The sequence below is a fragment of the Ictalurus punctatus genome, chromosome 16, assembly GCF_001660625.3.
Source record: "Ictalurus punctatus breed USDA103 chromosome 16, Coco_2.0, whole genome shotgun sequence".
Lineage (NCBI taxonomy): Eukaryota > Metazoa > Chordata > Actinopteri > Siluriformes > Ictaluridae > Ictalurus > Ictalurus punctatus.
The window spans coordinates 81055-98267 of record NC_030431.2 but is presented as its reverse complement, the minus strand read 5'-3'; the positions used below and the strand labels follow the sequence as shown (position 1 = coordinate 98267).

Below are 17213 nucleotides of genomic sequence, written 5' to 3'. Positions count from 1 at the left end.
ATTGACATATAGGTCATATTTTCACTTTGGTTAACACTTTCCTATGATTAACCACAATGCCATTTGACTCCCTGAATAGTTGTTTGGCTGTTAGAGGTGCTAGTGGGAATTTCATCTCTACTTAAAAAGAGCAATGCAGCAGCGCTTTAATCCTTTAGGCTGTCCAGCTCTCTTGCCTCGTCATCTGTACACTCCGCTCAAACAGATCAGCTTCCAAAGCTTCAACTTTCATGCTAATACCAACATCAACACCATCACACTAATTTAGCTAACTAAAAATACAGCACCAACCAACAAATTAGCACCAGAATGACTAAACACAGGTGGACGGTGGTCAGAATGATCACAATGCCAAGGTTGGGAGTTCGATTCCCACTGCTGCCCTGTGTGTGCGGAGTTTCCTCCCCCAGTCCAATGACATGCATGGAAGGCTGATTGGCATGTCCGTAGTGTATGAATGGGTGTGTGAATGTGTGTGTGTGATTGTGCCCTGCGATGGATTGACACCCCGCCTTGTGCCCCATGCTCCCTGGGATAGTTTCCAGGTTCCCCTGTAGGATAAGCGATAGATGGATGGATGACTAAACACCACTTAATGTGTTTCAGGGTGAACTTTGACCTTTATTAGTGGTAAACAGAGGTACATATTTCATTTTTTCTCTCACCATGAAACGAGACGAATCTAGTTGACACTTAGTTGTATGCTTATATAGATTTATGAAACATTGAAGTCTCTCAGAAACTATTTTAGATAACCCAACAAATCTTGACATGCTTTACCCTTACAGAAAGCTCACGTGGGACTTCACCTATATAATTTACACGTGTTTTTCTGACGTTTCATATATTGTTTTCTCGACCTGGAGATGTACTGGACCTTTCACATGTAGTGCATGTGTGTGTGTGTTTTTTTCCCCACTTCATCTTTATAACATGGTTGATTTATTTATCACGTGTGGGTTCATGTGGTCAGATGTGATTTTCTCACATGTATAACACACATATGATCACATACGGTTTCACATGTCACATATGTGTTTACTTGAGGCCTCAGGGCTGCACTTTCACGTGTTTTCCACACGTGATCACATATGAGTCACATAATCACGTGTAAAAAGCTACCCTTGTGATCAGACGTGAAGGGAATGTGATTATCCTGTAAGGGTTTATTTGAGTCTATCGCATAATAACCCAAGTGTAACCTTCCCTTTCCCCTGCATGAACACACCGCCATCATGGCAGCATCATAAAGAGTAGCATCACTGGCTGTGTCGTGACCAGCGTTCTCCGCCCCTCTGTTATTACACATGGAGCCTGGCTAACAAACACTGGAGTCTTTTCGCTTAGAGAATGCCTCGTTTTCAAAGATACCGACTGAAATATTTGAAAATAGAGACACCATCTTCATCCAAATCTTCGACGGAACCTTTCAGAATGGTGAGCTTTAAAGACCGTTAGCAACGCGCGCGCAAAAATGCTAATATTACACACACACACACACACACACACACACACACCAAAACAAAATGTTACGTTACATGATTTCTTAAGTATATTTATGTTGTAGCTTTTCATAGTCTGTCATTTCTTTAAAAACTAAAAGTTAAGACCTCTTGAAATATGATGTGAATAGAGTAGACTGGGTCACTGTTAAGTTTTAATAGCTACATGATTTTACCTCATATATGTATGAAGTAATTTACATTTCACTCAGAAATCAGAGTCCACCATTTTGTTTTCAACCAAAAGACCATTCAGTATTTATTGTTAATTATTTGGTGACAAACAATAATGATGGGAAAATGTACAGTACATTCATTCTGTTTTCAGACTAACAGCCATACAGTACTTATTTATGCAAATGAAATACAAAAAGATAAACAATATTTACAGATATAATACTGCTTAAAGACATTTTTTGTGATTCATGAACAGTGACAGTAATGAACATCACTCAGCTGTAGAATCAGTATGCAATCTGTAAATATGGTTTATTTGTATTTTATTTGCATAAATAGTACTGTTTGACTGAAAATGGACTGAGAATTAATGTACTGTACATTTTCCCATCATTATTGTTTGCCACCAAATAATTGACAGTAAGTACAGAAGTAAGTGGCTATTTGATTGGAAACAAAATGGTGGTCTCTGACCTTTGGACATTACCCAGTGTATTTTCAGATTTCAGTGTAGAAGCATGAGTAACACGTATCACGACTAACATTCACAGGTTTGCCATTTTTGTATCAGCACCATGACTGCAATCGTTTTATACCTATAAGCATCAGTCTTGTACCTTTACCTTGTCTCTTTTAGGGCACCTCAGATTACAGGGGATGATCCACTTCGAGAGCACTATGCCTGCTGTTGCCTTTCAAGACCTAGTATTGAATATTTACATAGTCATCTTTGGCACTGGGATATTCGTCTTCATCTTGAGCTTGATATTTTGCTGCTGCTTTATAAGGTAAATGTCCAAATGGTTGCCTGTCATTTGTACACAGCCAGCAGTAAGCTCTTGGTCATCAGCTGTTGAACAACATGATATGCCCTGGATCTGCTCAGTGCTTTTCCTATGTTCCTGCTCTCTAAATCCCTGAGCCAAGTGCTTTTTTGTTTTGGACACAATATTTATTATGGTAGTATGTGGTTTGGGATGTAGCTGCTGACCTTGTACAAGTGGGCTGGGTGCTGGGATTGGAAATAAAAACATTTAGAGTTTGTGAAACACTAGACTGCATTTGTGCACACTCTTATTAGAATACTGTCATTTTTACTAATGTATATGATAGACAACAGCTCCAAGGGACTTCCTCCAGCCTAAGATACTTCCTGGCTCAAACAATTCAGCAGCAGATATCATCCTATCTTTTTTTCCTGTTGCTATTTTTGGCACTCAGCCTTCTTACCATTGTTTAACAAATCCATGTGAAAAGGTGTATAGGTTAGCAATGTAATAGTCCATGTATGAAGTTGTTCTGTACTCATCTCACAGTTTTTTTGTTTGTTTGTTCACAAGTGGAATAATTACAAATAGGAAAGTGAACTGTGACACCTAGCTACACTCATTTAATGTAAGGCAAACCTATTATATACTGTAGGTGCATTATGTAGATGGAAAGAGAGCAAAACAGCAATACCACTGGCCAGATATTATTTGGATGATAGGGTATTCTTGTCACAGCACTCACAGTGGTGGTAGTGTTGGTGGTGCTGAATCACTCAGTCACTCATACACACCCAGGAACTCCCTGACTCCACTCATTCATTCAGATTCTTATCCACTGACCGACTGACTCCCTTACTCCTCCACTCACTCAGAAACTCATCCAACTGACTGACTGCCTCACTCACTGTCTCATGGACTAACTAACTGATTGATTGCCTCACTCACTGACTCACCTACTCACTGACGGAATGCCTCACTTACTCACTAGCTGCCTTTTCATGGACAACAATAATCCACTCTTAACCCGATTAAGACCATACTTTGAACTTTGATTAAGAAACTACCATATAAACAGCAATTTTTACTTAACTTAATCTAATTAAGGTCATAATTGAATTAAGCTCTAATCGAATTAAGACAGGTGGAGTACTCCTGTTTTAGTCGCATTATGGACGAGTATTACAGACATGTAAACACCTTAATCACATTATGAACGTCGTGTGAGTTTTCACCGCATTTTGCGACAGGACACAATCACACACGGCAGTTTTACGTTTTACGATGAACAAGAGAGTTCGGCTGTGTAGTGGGGAAAAATACATGTATCTCGGCTACTATATAGACGGTAAGTACGCGGTTTGAGACGCAGCCCACGGCTTCAAGTAGTTGTCTATTAGCACGTATAGCATTACAAATAATTAACTGCACTTAAAGTGTTCATAAAAAAATTAAATAAAAACACCCAAAACTGTATACGGTACCATAACGAAGACGAACTGTATGTCGATACGTGAAATTCTGGATGGACGTCGGACGGCGTGGCGCGGTGACGTAATGACGCAGGCTGTTAATCTAATTATGTTCTATAACATGTAAAACGGGAACATGACACGAGTATTCTAAAAGCGACTCATGTAAACACCTTAATCACAATATTATCTTACTCAGAGTAAGGTCAATAATTAGATTACTGCTGTCCATGTAAACGTAGTCACTGACTCACTCACTGATTGATTGAATGTCTGAATGGTTCACTCACTCACTGATTGACTGACTGACAGACAGACAACCACAGTGGGATCTACTGCCAGTTTAGTAGCTTTTAGGCTAATTTCCACTGCAGGAACAAATTTGCAGTACAGTAAAGTCACAAACAGACCTGTAGGTCAGCACATGTCCATGATAAGTAGCCTATGTGATAAATGATGCTGTTGCAACTGTCAGAATATTGTATTGACAATATCATAAAATCTAACTTGCAAGTTGCTGGAAAGAAAGCATTATTAAACCGTTAAATGGCATTGCCAAAGGTAAACAAATATATTAAATCCACAGAGTACTCATTTGATTAGACAGCACACAACAATTAAATAATCTCCACACTACCTTAATTATATACCAACAACTAGTAGGTGTAACTGATAAAATGGCCACATACTGACCTACACAGGAGATGTTCTTAATAAACTGGCACGGAGTCTCTTTTATATAGCCAGATACTCTTAAGAGAATTACACTTCCAAATAATGTATTTTATGCATGCACATGCATTTCTGAAGAGAATGTATTCTTTTCTGACACAAAAAAGGGAATTTGTAATATTCCTAGACTTCTTAATTGCTAAGGAATACCAGGTATGTATATGTATACAAAAAAAGTCTATTCCAGCTGGTCTACAGGAGAAAGGAGCCACAGCGTATGTTAGCTAATCAAAACACAGTTCTGTGGCATGGCTGAAATTGCCCAGCATTCGTCTAATTATAAACCCATTTTCTCCATTCCTGTCTTTCTGACTCATTGTGCTCCTGTGTCTTTCCAGTAAATTGCGACATCAAGCCCAGTCTGAGAGATTGGCTTACAAGCTGGTAAATATGAATGAGCAGACAAAACAGAACAACCTGCTGGATAAAGATCTGCATAAACATGCTTAAGTGCCTTTGTTATTTGTTGCAGGTTGTACTGAGAGATGAAACAAAGCACTTGAATATTCACGGGGTAAGTGTTTAAAAAAAAATTAATATAAAAAAATAATTAGTGAATAAACTGACGTTTAGATGTGCTTAGTAACCAGGCTGCCTGGTATTCTTCTGTCCATTAGCAAACGTGCGCTGTTTGCTTAGAGGACTTCAGAGTAAAAGACGAACTTGCGATGTTGCCATGCCAACACGGCTTTCACAAAAGGTAACCTGCAGTGATGCTGAAGAGGTGTAGAGGGTCTTCATTATGTTGGGATTATTATAGATGGAAAACACATAGAAGCCCGCTGGCATAAGTCCTAAAAAAAAGTCACAGGTGATTCTTCTGGGTCTGCTTTCCTAACACTGACAGCATCAGATTTAATCCTGAAAATATTTTGTCACTCATCCAAGGCATATGACAACGAAACAAGATGGGGCGTGCTGTTATCGAAAAATGATGAATGAAGAGTTGACAGAGTGATTGAGCCCGGCACGAATTGGAGCTGCTGTTACCTCACCAAAATATAGGTTACTGCACAGTAATTTGCCAAGACTAACAAATTTCATGCCTCTGCCACTAGGTGGTAGCAGCATTACGTTTTCGGCTTGTCTGTGCATCTGTCCGAGATGTCTGAAATAGTTTTTCCTCAATAGCTTCCTTCTTGATTGAAGATACAATTTAGTAACAAGAAGGACTAGGCTTCTTGGAGGTGTATTATTTATTAAAGAAACACGTTGGTTCCTGTTATCATTTGTATTATAGCAGCTATAAACAGTCGTTCCCCTCACCAGCCTCTTGTATGCCTCTGCCACTTGGTGGTGAAGGAGGAATTCTGTTTGTCTGTGTTCACCTAGCGGGAGAGTGCCTAGGTAAGCTTAACATTGTCTACACTCATAAATTAAAGCAACATAAAGATGGCTTTCCCTCATTTTGGACAAATATTCAGAATTCTGCATATGCTTCTCAGTGAAGGCAGTCTTGTACACCGATCAGCTGTAACACAGGTGACATGTATAACATTGAACATCTTGTTACAATGGCACCTGTCAAGAGGTGGGATATATTTGGCAGCAAGTGAACATTCAGTTCTCAAAGTTGACATGTTGGAAGGAGGTAAAATGGGCAAGTGTACAGATCTGAGCGACTTTGACAAGGGCCAAACTGTAATGGTTAGACGACAGGGTCAGTGCATCTCCAAAACAGCAGGTGTTGTGTTCCCGGTATACAGTGGTTAGTACCTACCAAAGTGGTCCAAGGAAGGACAACCGGTGAACCTGCGACAGGGTCATGGGCACCCAAGGCTCCTTCATGCATGTGGGGAATAAAGGCTAACCCTTTTGTTTCAATCCCACAGAAGAGCTACTGTAGCACCAATTGCTGAAAAAGTTAATGCTGGTCTCAGGACACACAGTGCATCAGAGCTTGCTGTGTATGGAGCTGCGTAGCTGCAGACCAGTCAGAATACCCATGCTGACCCCTGTACCTAAAACTATCATGATGAGGCATTAGATTATAGGAAGACAATCATTAAAGCCTCAATACTGTTGTCATCACATGTGTAGCAGCTTAACCAAGTTGTCAGCTCAGTTACAATAACTCATTTTTAGTAATTGTTTTGAGTATATTCCTACCAGAACATAGCACTTCTGATGAAGATGTTTTGTGCCTCTGCTGCAGGTGTCTGTTAAAGTGGCTGGAGGTGCGCTGTGTGTGTCCCATGTGTAACAAACCTATCGGTGCTCCTAACAAGCACATCAGCAGCAGCATACTGGATGAACTGGTGTAAATAACTGGCACAAGCAAGTGCTCCCACCCAAACACTCCAGAACCCATTCTACAACAGAATGTCTAGAATTGTACACAACCAGAAAGAAAAGAGAAGGGGGGAGGGGGGCAGCACTATGATGCAAGTATGAGCCTGGCAATGGTAGTATTAAAACATTTCCCAGTTGAGACAAGTGTTAATTTTTATTCTAATGAAGCAAAGAAAGAAAAAAAACCTATTACTTTCAGTTACTGATTATGGTACTAAAAATGTGTTTAAATTAGAAAAGAAAAAAAAAAAAAAGAAAAAAAAAAACTCTCCATGGAAACAAACATTCTGAATAGTTTTTTTTTAATTTTATTTTCCTCTCAAAGGGAATACAGTGAACATACTTGATTTCCTTTTCCCTTAATTACAGCTTTTAATTCCTTTAACCCCTAACTAAGCTTCCAAAATGTAGTTTTGTTTAAAACTTCCCACTACAAATATGGATGATTTTTTATTTTAGTGCTGTTACACTGCCTGTTGGAGCACCATTTCCAAAATCAAATACAATTTTATAACCACTTTGGTCCTAGAAATTTCTAACGAATGATACTGTGGTTTGAAGAGCTTGATACTTGATAAACAAACCAAACAAAAAAAAAGCCTCAATGTCAGAGGCAATCATAATAAAACAAAACAGATCAAAAGGGTTCTTTGTTCCACCTTTAATATTTTGTTAAACAAAATGTTCTATTTATGATTCATCTAGCATAGCCATGTTTTGTGTAACAAGTGTTTCAATAAGAATAAGGAAATTCAATGAAGGGATAGGAATGCACAAGACTGAGGCTAGGTGTTGAGTGGAAGCGGTATTTAAAGTTGGCCGCAGTCAGCGATGACTATCTTGGCAGAGCACTTGCCGCTGTTGCTTCCTTTTCCTTCGACAGCCCTGACGACCTCCATGCCTTGAACGACACTCCCGAACACGACGTGCTTGCCATCCAGCCTGTTCACACAGAAGAGGGAGCACAAAAACTGGAATAAACTGGGTTCTCTTTTCTTACATACACTGACCATCCACTCAGTTGGGAACACATTCGTTCGATTATTCAATCATCCCAACACAGATCAAGGTGTTTTTACTACAACTATAAATGGGAAACAAGTGCAACTCCATGCCAACAGTGTGGATGGGGATGCTTCAATCATCAAGTGACCTTGAATCTTTGGCTCCAATCCCAAAATCAAACCAGTTCATCTGCTGGCTGCAGTCATAATTCAATATAAAGCCTACAAACATTAACCCACTTGTTCTTGAGACATCGCACCAACAAAAGCCTCAGATATACAGGTACACAGGACAACTGAAAACACCTAGTGGTGGAAGCTTAAAATACATGTTCCTTGAGGAAAAAAAATAAAAATTAATTGTTCACAAATGGCTGTAGTACAAAAACAGACCAGACACTGCATATTAACAGCATTTGTAAGAAGTCACATTGCATCCAACATGCAAGTAATAATATTGAAGGAGGCCTCACCAGCTGGTTTTCTCAGTGCAGATGAAGAACTGTGAGCCATTGGTGTTGGGTCCTGCATTAGCCATGGACATAATGCCAGGTCCCGTGTGCTTCAGAGTGAAGTTCTCATCTGCAAACTTGTTGCCGTAGATGGACTTTCCACCGGTTCCATTGTGATTCGTGAAATCCCCACCCTAGAGAGTCGCAACAGCGATTCAGCTCTAATAAATAAACTGAATGGTTTAATGCGCCGGTATTTAAAAAAAACAAAAAAACACAAACACACAATCCAGATAAGCTTGAGTTGCAGAAGGAACAGGCCCGACCTGGCACATGAACCCTGGGATGACACGGTGGAAGCCAGAACCCTTGTAGCCAAAACCCTTCTCTCCGGTGCACAGGGCTCTGAAGTTCTCTGCATAGAAGATGTCAGCAAGAAACATTTGTTTTTAAAAGCAATGTTTAAGTTACCTCACAGGAGAAATAAATCCCAGAAAGAAAACTCACCAGCAGTCTTGGGGACCACATCAGCTCTCAACTGAGGAGAAACAAAAAGGAAGAATTAACAGGATGCACTGGGTTTGTGAACTAATTCAATACCATTAGTGCACAAATTATGTGGGGAAAAAAAAGAATTATATTAGATATTTTAAACACATCATAGTAACTTGGGTTCTTTAATATTTCTCCAAGCCTTGTATAATATTCTGTGACTGGACCCACCCACTGTGACACCACACATTAAAACCACAGCGACCTGAACATAACTGTTAACAAACCAGTCCAAGAGCAGGCCCTCTGTACCACCATTCAGTATTGCAGTGAAACAGATGAGTGGCACAGGCAAAGCCACACTTCAGCCCAATTATTTACATACACAGACATCAGTGATGGGTCCAAGTCACAAAACGTTTTACCAATAAAAGCCAGAGAACCTGTAGGACAAAAAATCATAACAGTACAGTTTCAATACATTACAAATATAATTATTGGTTTATGTCAAGGTCCACACAGTAAGTTCCCTCTTAACTTGGGAAATATTATGGACCTGTAAGAGCAACTTTACATTTCCAGTCTAGAGTTTCAAGGATAAACGTGAGGGTGCTTTCCTGTTGTGTAATCACACAATTCGGGCAAAATCAAGTGCGCGGGAGACACTGATTTCTCCCCTAGAGCGGAGGCTGCAGTAGCGCGCCCTCTGTCGGCCACAGGAGTAATGTTCTGTTCTCAGAGAGACGGATCTCTTACCACTTACCGATAAGAACCGACACTTAACCTTCCAAACGACTCTTTTCTTACATTTGTTATAGGAACACTTGCGTTCATGTGCCTGCTGTATCCGTGTTTCGCGTCCATTAAATAACAGAGTGCGAGACTGACGATCTCTATATTATTAGAATGATTCATTCAAGTCTTACTAGATTCATTTCAAAGTGGCATTAAAATGTGAGCATAGATACGCACGAGCTCTATCCTGAGAGTCCCAGATGGCTCACCGGAAAGAGTCGACTCGTGCGTGAACGACACTTCAGTATTCACTACACGGTACTTTAGTACCATTTGAGCTTAAAAAATAAATAAATAAAATACATATATACATATATACACATATACACACACACACATATATATATATATATATATATATATATATATTTTTTTTTAATGACACGTTTTTGAAGAGAACATATCTACTGCTAGACAAATCAATCGAATGAACTTTTTTTTTTTTACCAGTGCGTTTGCTGCCAACAAAGCTGAATCAGTCCCCATTCGACTCTTTTGAAGCCTCGTTTTCGGGCACGTGAGGACATGAATATTGAGTTAAGAAGAAATCCCGCTAATTTAGTCTCTACTACTGCTGAATAAGCTCCCCCCCAAATAGACATTAGGAGCTTTTTATACTTGAATCAAAGTTGACTTGACCGCCATTTTAACCATTATATTATTAACAGATTTAATGAAGACAAAAAGTCGTGCGCGCATGCGTCATGAGAGTTACACGCGCAGATAAATTGAGCGTTCAAAAAAATAAAGATAAGGGGGGGGCTTTTTTAATTAATCAATGAAGACGTTTACACAGTTTAGCGTCACAAAGACAGCGATAAAGCAAACATAACATCACTTTTAACCAAATATGCCCATATATGTAGCTTAATGGCGACTCAAAATGGCAGCTTTAGGCTCCGATAAAAATGAAGATGGCGTCGTAATTTCTTAAAAACGTGCAGCAGAGAGGTTTGAGGATACTTTACTCGTCTTTCAACTTGGTCTAAAACGGAACACGTGACCGTTTGGATGCTGGGTGGCAACTAGAAAATAGCACCGTTTTTCTCCTCAGAAAACATTTAACCGAAAAATGAAGCTTTCAGAAAAACTGCGAATGCAACCGAAACCGGGCAAAAGACTAAAAACGACACGAGGTCGCCTACATTACCAGCATTACTACAGTCTAATGCTTCACCAGCCACTTACATATACACTTGTACAGTTAAATGCTTCCTAAATAGTTTGAAATTAAGTTAATCTTTCCATTTTTGCCTCAGTACTAGGAACACTAGGAGTAACCAAGAGTCGCTACGCCTGTATCTGGAACTACAGCCACACTCCTCTGCTCCAGTTAGTCATATTTAAGCAAATCAAGCAATTCCGCTACAGTTCATTTACAACTTCTCACCTCAATCACAATCCTTCCTGCACTTTTCCCATCGATGGCGATGTCAAAAAACACTTTAGGATTGCTCATGTCGGCTACAGACGTGCTCTACTCACTAATATCAAAAGTAGACTCAGGCGAACCGTGAACAGGATGTGGCAGCGGACCGAATGTTAGCGAAAACTTGAATATATAGAAGCAGCACGGAAACTGTTTCCTATTGGAACATATGTAGACGTGATACCGTTGATTGACAGGAAAGCCAGCCAATCAGAGGCTGAGCTGCCGCATAGTATTACCGCAGAGTTCCCGTTATCACGAGCCCTCTTCTGATTGGGCCATTACGCTTAGGATCAATGACGACACTGAATTGTATCCAATACGCATTGAGAAAACGGTGTAGGTGTGTGTCCATATTCGCGCGGTTAGTGATGTATGTCATGGCGCGAGGGCGTCGGCCGGGGATTAAATTCGCCATTATGGCAGCAGATGTATGTTGTAAGAAGGTAGTATGAAGAGGCGAGGGTGTTCATAACCCATGAAAAGTTTTAACTGAAGTGTCTCTGATTCACTTATTTATTTTATCAGTATAAATACAGAGTGCAGATTAAAGTAAGAACAGGGAAGTATTTCCTGCTTGGAGAAGAGAAAAAAAAAAAAACACATGGAAGCCATTAGAGGTTTTTATTCCTTGGAGGTTGTGTAATGGCGTGTAATGCTTAGTGATGGTATTTTGTACTTTTCATGGTTTTGATATTTACAGCGTAAAGGGACCCGATGGTCCTACAGGCGTCTGGTTAATATTGCGTGCAGTGTTATAATGGAAAATTAATGGAATTAAAGGACTTCTGTGATATTCACTGTAGTGTGTAATTATGTGCACTTGAGGTTAAGTGTCAGGAGTACAGGTTTGTGAGATACAGACACAGGTGCAGCTCAAAAATATCATGGAAAAGTTGACTTTTCCCCCATTATTTAATTCAAAAAGTAGAACTTCATATATTCTAGATTCATTACACATAAAGTGAAATATTTCAAGCCTTTTTTTGTTTTAATCTCCGTGATTATGGCTCACAGAAATAAAAAATCCAGTATCTCAAAATATCAGAATAAAGAATTTATAATACAGAAATGTCGACCTGATGAAACATGATAATTTATGCGCTGATACTCAGTCAAGGCTTTAATCCTTTTACATGAATTACTGCATTGATGCCGCGTGTCATGGAGACAATCGGCTTGAGGCACTGCTGAGGTGTTCTGGAAGCCCAGGTTGCTTTGATAGCGGTCTTCAGCTCGTCTGTATTGTTGGTTCTGGTGTCTCTCGTAGATTCTCTATGGAGTTCGGGTCAGCTGGCCAATCAAGCACAGTAATACCATGGTCAGCAAAGCAGTTACTAGTAGTTTTGGCACTGTGGGCAGGTGCCGAGTCCTGATGGAAAAGGAAACCAGCATCTTCATAAAGCTCATCAGCAGATGGAAGCATGAAGTTCTCGACACTCCACTTGAGAAACACACTGGACCAACACCAGCAGATGACATGGCAACCCAAATCATCACTGACTGTGGAAACTTCACACTGGACTTCAAGCAGCTTGGATTCTGTTCCTCTCCACTCTTCCTCCAGACTCTGGAACCTTGATTTACAAATGAAATGCAAAATTTACTTTCATCTTCCCCATGATTGTGGTTGTGTACTGAACCAGACTGAGAGATTAAAGCCTCAGGAAACCTTTGCAGGTGTTTTGAGTTAATTAGCGGATTAGAGTCTTCTCAGGTCAACATTTCTGTATTATAAATTCTTTATTCTAATATTTTGAGATACTGGATTTTTTTTATTTCCATGAGCTGTAAGCCGTAATCATCAAGAATAAAACAAACAAATAAAAGGCTTGGAATATTTCACTTTGTGTAATGAATCTAGAAATATATGAAAGTTCTACTTTTTGAATGAAATTACGAATAAAAAACCCAAACTTTTCGTACGATATTGTAATTTTTAGAAATGTGCCTGTATGTGTAGCACAGCCAGGAGTACATGGTGATAATCAAATTTTGTTACAGTGGTGGAACCCAAGATTATCAAAGCTATGTTTCTTGTTGAGTAAGTATAGTCATTAGATGGTTTAATCATCAATTCAATAAATTACACACTAAATATAATCTGGATTTGTAACCGACAATATACACCCATCAGCCATAACATTAAAACCACTGACAGGTGAAGTGAATAACATTGATTATTTCGTTACAGTGGCACCTGTCAATAGGTGGGATATAGTAGGCAGTAATTGAACAGTCAGTTCTCAAAGTTGGGCAAGTGTAAGGATCTCAGAGACACTGACAAGGGTCAGAGCATCTCCAAAACAGCAGGTGTTGTAGGGTGTTCCTGGTATGCAGTGGTTAGTACCTACCAAAAGTGATCCAAGGAAGGACAACCGGTGAACCTGCGACAGGGTCATGGGCGCCAAAGGCTCATTGGTGCACGTGGGGAGCGAAGAATAGCCCGTCTGGTCCGATCCCACAGAAGAGCTACTATAGCATAAGTTGCTGAAAAGTTAATGCTGGCTCTGATAGAAAGGTGTTAGAACACACAATGCATCACAGCTTGCTGCGTATGGGGCTGTGTAGCCACAGAACGAACAATCAGAGTACCCATGCGGACCCCCTGTCCACAGCCAAAAGTAGCTACAATGCACACCACCTTCACGTCTTGTGGAGTCCATATCTTGACAGGCCAGAGCTGTTTTGGTGGTACAAGGGGACCTACACAATACTAGGCAGGTGGTTTTGTTATGGTTATGGCTGTTCAATGTAAATCTTAGAAAAACTGTCACATCCTGGATGTAGGTAGTTAGTCCACTTCCCATTAGGAAGTCCCCGTCCGCCCCCGCAGCAGGGATGGTCTTGTCACACAATCACAAATAACTCAAATGCAACAAGATGGGGATTAAATCTTTACTTAAAAAACATAATGGAAATATTTCACATCTTTAGAAAAACAAAAAAAAATGATTAAGATTTTACAAGATTAATTAAATCGTTAAAACGTGAAAGATTCACCTACACATGACGGTCAAACTTTTTTTTTTCTTTTTTCTTAACAGTTGGACAAACAGTAAGTGTGACTTGCTGCTGGTCTCAAAGACGCTTATTCGCTCTCTTACTGAAACCCTTCATGTTCACACCCTTCATGATGGTGTAAATGGAAAAAAAATTCCTCTTTTTGAACAAATTCATAAACTTTGCTAGATAACACACATAAGAGAGATGCATACAGGTCCACCAATTATCTTTATAATTATTATAATAACAATAATTATATAATCAAAAGATAAAATTGTATGATACACAAATGTCTCCAAAAAACAATTGCACATCCAAGAACTCCTGACCCTCCCTGTATTGTTTAGGATACAAACTGCACATAGCTGACAGTGTCCAGAGAGCAATCATAAATAATAAAAGTGAGACAAGACAGGATACAGGGAAGCAGACTGTCCTCCTCTCTCCATCGAGTCTCTCTTGCAATCAAACTGAAAAAGAACAAGAGCTTTTTGGACAAAAATGAATGCTTGTCATAGTGTTTAAAGTGTATGCGAGTTTTATCATGGGGTACAGAGAATGTATACATCTGGAACAATAATAATCCTATATCTGTACATATTTTCAACACAGCTCTCTAATTGTTCCTCATCAGTAACAGGTAATGGGTACTGCCATTAGACCAGACTATCAAGTGGCCATCATACTGCAAAAATGAAACACCCGGATGTCAGAGACAAAATGTGAAATTGTGGAAAATTTAGGACCTGAACACACTCTTATTTTAAGAGTTGCATTTTGTGAGCTTGAGTGTGCATTTGTGAGAGATATACCCTGTCTGACGTATGTGATTGGGTTGCTTGTGCTCTGCGAGACCTCTTCTTTCCGCCGAGTCCTGCTGAACGATGGGGCATTGCATATTTAAAGGCAACTAAAATAACACGATGCCTAGAAGGTAAAGGCTGCGTGAATAGAGAATGATCAGGGTTGCGACTTTGTTCCTTCTCTTGTGTAGGACAGATTCACAATCAGCACAGGACTTTGTGCCAACAGCGCAGGAAGACACTATTGTTTAAGTAGAAGGAGGGGGGAGAAGAAAAAAAAAGAGCAAGGAGGCAAAAAAAACTGCGAGTAGAGGAATGTGTGCCATAAACACACTTGGTATAGTTTGTGGTATGTCTGTGCGTTAACGTGTGCTTCTTGTATTTCATCTTGCGTAAACACACTCCCAGGGATTGAATGTTTTTCTCATATCTACAGTGGCTTCCTGATAGCGCAGGATTCAAACCCTCTCCCCCTCCAGAAACAGCCTGATTTAAATTTTTACATTTTTATTTTTCTTTTAAGTTCGGCAAATGAGTACAGTACGTTTCTTTGATGCTACGGTGAGATATGCTTTGTGATTGCATCTCTAAACAAGGCGAAGGACAAGGGCATGCAGGCTGTAAGAAGCTCCTAACACAAAGTATAAGCTAACTTCTGGTCATCAAGTACAAATTCGTGAGATCAATTAATGGTGTGGGCAATATATAATGGCATGCTAGCTTACTGGTGGAGATTATTATTATTTTTTTTTATTTATTATTATTATTTTTTTAAAACCTGTTGAGGTAAGGCATGTCTGTGTCTTGTGTTTGCAGGGTCCATTGCCATTCCCAGCTTTCACACATGCATTCAAGTTACAACAGAGGCCAGACATATTTTGGCGTTGTTTCTGATGTCATTCTTAAAGAGCCCGTAGCATTATCAAAATTCGGTTCTTCTTGTTATCGACAAATTCTGGATTTTAAAGAATGTCAGTACTTCACACTTGATTAAAACATGATCAAGAATAAATGACAATGGGCAAATCCCATGAACTGCAAATGCGATGTAATTTACACCAAGCACAAGTTAGACATCAGATGGGGTGCTTTTCTACAAATGGATTTTGCAGGAGCTGGAAATATAAAAGGGACTCTTCAAATTAGAAAAAAAACCCCAAAAATAACAATAAAACCATGACATTTTTCAGAGGCAGACTAACAGGAACGTCAAAGTCGAATTAAATCTTCTGCACCTTCCTTGCTACGAGTATTTCTGCATTCCAGTCTCAAAGGAACAGGGCAGGCCAATAGTTAGACTCAAATGTTTGCGAGGATTCCACGCCTTGATCCCCCAAACCTCCTCGTAGCGTGCTAAGAGTATGTACTGCTGGGAGATGGGTTTTTTTTTTAAGGATGGTGTGGCTAAGCTGGAGGTGGGGGGTGTACAAGCTGTGTGTGAACTCAGTTGCTCTCAAATAGCGAGAGCAGGTCATCGTTGCTGTTGTTAGGGAGGTCAGGAGGCCCCAGGTAGGTCAGCAGCTCGTCTGGGTTTGTTAGCTCTGGGAGCAGCTAGAGAAGCAGAAGAGGAAGGACAGTATTAGGTTTTGGTGATCTGACACAATTTTCTGTCATTAGGAATTGTGGTAAACAAAACGACTCAATGCTGACTCACATCAAGACCAGGCTCCGTTACGTCGCCTGGCCCCCCGGGGCCGCCAAGGCCAAAGCTATCTGTGTGCAGCCGGGGATTCTGGTTGGAGTTGCGTGAATGCATGGGTCCTCCTGGGCCACCCAGATTGGAATTACCATGGAGAGGTTGATGCTGCTGTTGCTGCTGCTGCTGCGGCTGGGGCTGTTGCTGCTGCTGTTGAAGGGGGTTATGGGATGGGTCCATGCGACTAGAATGGGGAATCTACAAAAAAAAAAAAACAAAGAAAAGGGAAGATCAAAGAACGATATAAGTGATTATTATGAAACTGTAAGTGCATACAGAGAAACGGAATGTGTGCCGAAAAGCAAAAGCTTTACATGTGTGAAATCTGTGGTTTAGAGGAGCAGGTGTCAGTGACATGGCTGAGGGTGCAGCAGGTCATGCTGTCGCCTCCAGAACCAGTCAAGGAGCTCTTACTCTCACATGCAGAACACAGGACCGTAAAGCCATCATCTTCTTAAACTGGATGCTATTAATGCAACTAATGCATGTTAATGGTATGAGGCATGTCCCGGTAACTTAGGGTTCAAATCAAGTTACTTAAGCCCAGAGTTGCATGTGTGGATATTAAAATGTTTTTTTATTGTGAAATCCTGA

At 40.1% G+C, this 17213-nt stretch overlaps 3 protein-coding genes across 6 annotated transcripts in view; 1 reads left to right on the top strand and 2 right to left on the bottom strand.

Moving 5' to 3' along the window:
* The first annotated feature begins 1232 nt into the window (after positions 1 to 1232).
* On the top strand, positions 1233 to 7496 carry LOC108276712 (RING finger protein 122). The gene is made up of 6 exons (XM_017488551.3): positions 1233 to 1437; positions 2317 to 2467; positions 4989 to 5034; positions 5123 to 5164; positions 5268 to 5350; positions 6806 to 7496. The coding sequence occupies exons 2-6, from the start codon at positions 2337 to 2339 to the stop codon at positions 6912 to 6914; spliced, it is 411 nt and encodes a 136-aa protein (XP_017344040.1). The 5' UTR covers positions 1233 to 1437; positions 2317 to 2336; the 3' UTR covers positions 6915 to 7496.
* Positions 7497 to 7588: 92 nt separating this feature from the next.
* ppiab (peptidylprolyl isomerase Ab (cyclophilin A)) lies at positions 7589 to 11219 on the bottom strand. The gene is given in 5 exon segments (NM_001257377.2): positions 7589 to 7884; positions 8420 to 8592; positions 8725 to 8813; positions 8906 to 8936; positions 11076 to 11219. Coding segments are annotated over 5 exon segments (495 nt in total). The 5' UTR covers positions 11145 to 11219; the 3' UTR covers positions 7589 to 7751.
* Positions 11220 to 13998: 2779 nt separating this feature from the next.
* Positions 13999 to 17213, bottom strand: part of zmiz2 (zinc finger, MIZ-type containing 2) — a 48054-nt gene continuing 44839 nt past the window's right edge. For all 4 annotated transcript variants that reach the window (XM_047160698.2, XM_047160697.2, XM_017488538.3 and 1 more), the window contains 2 exons: positions 16578 to 16817; positions 13999 to 16474 (listed from right to left, as the gene is read on the bottom strand). In XM_047160698.2, coding sequence (XP_047016654.1) covers positions 16367 to 16474; positions 16578 to 16817 — 348 coding nt within the window. In that variant the 3' untranslated portion in view covers positions 13999 to 16366. The remainder of the gene's footprint in view (positions 16475 to 16577; positions 16818 to 17213) is intronic.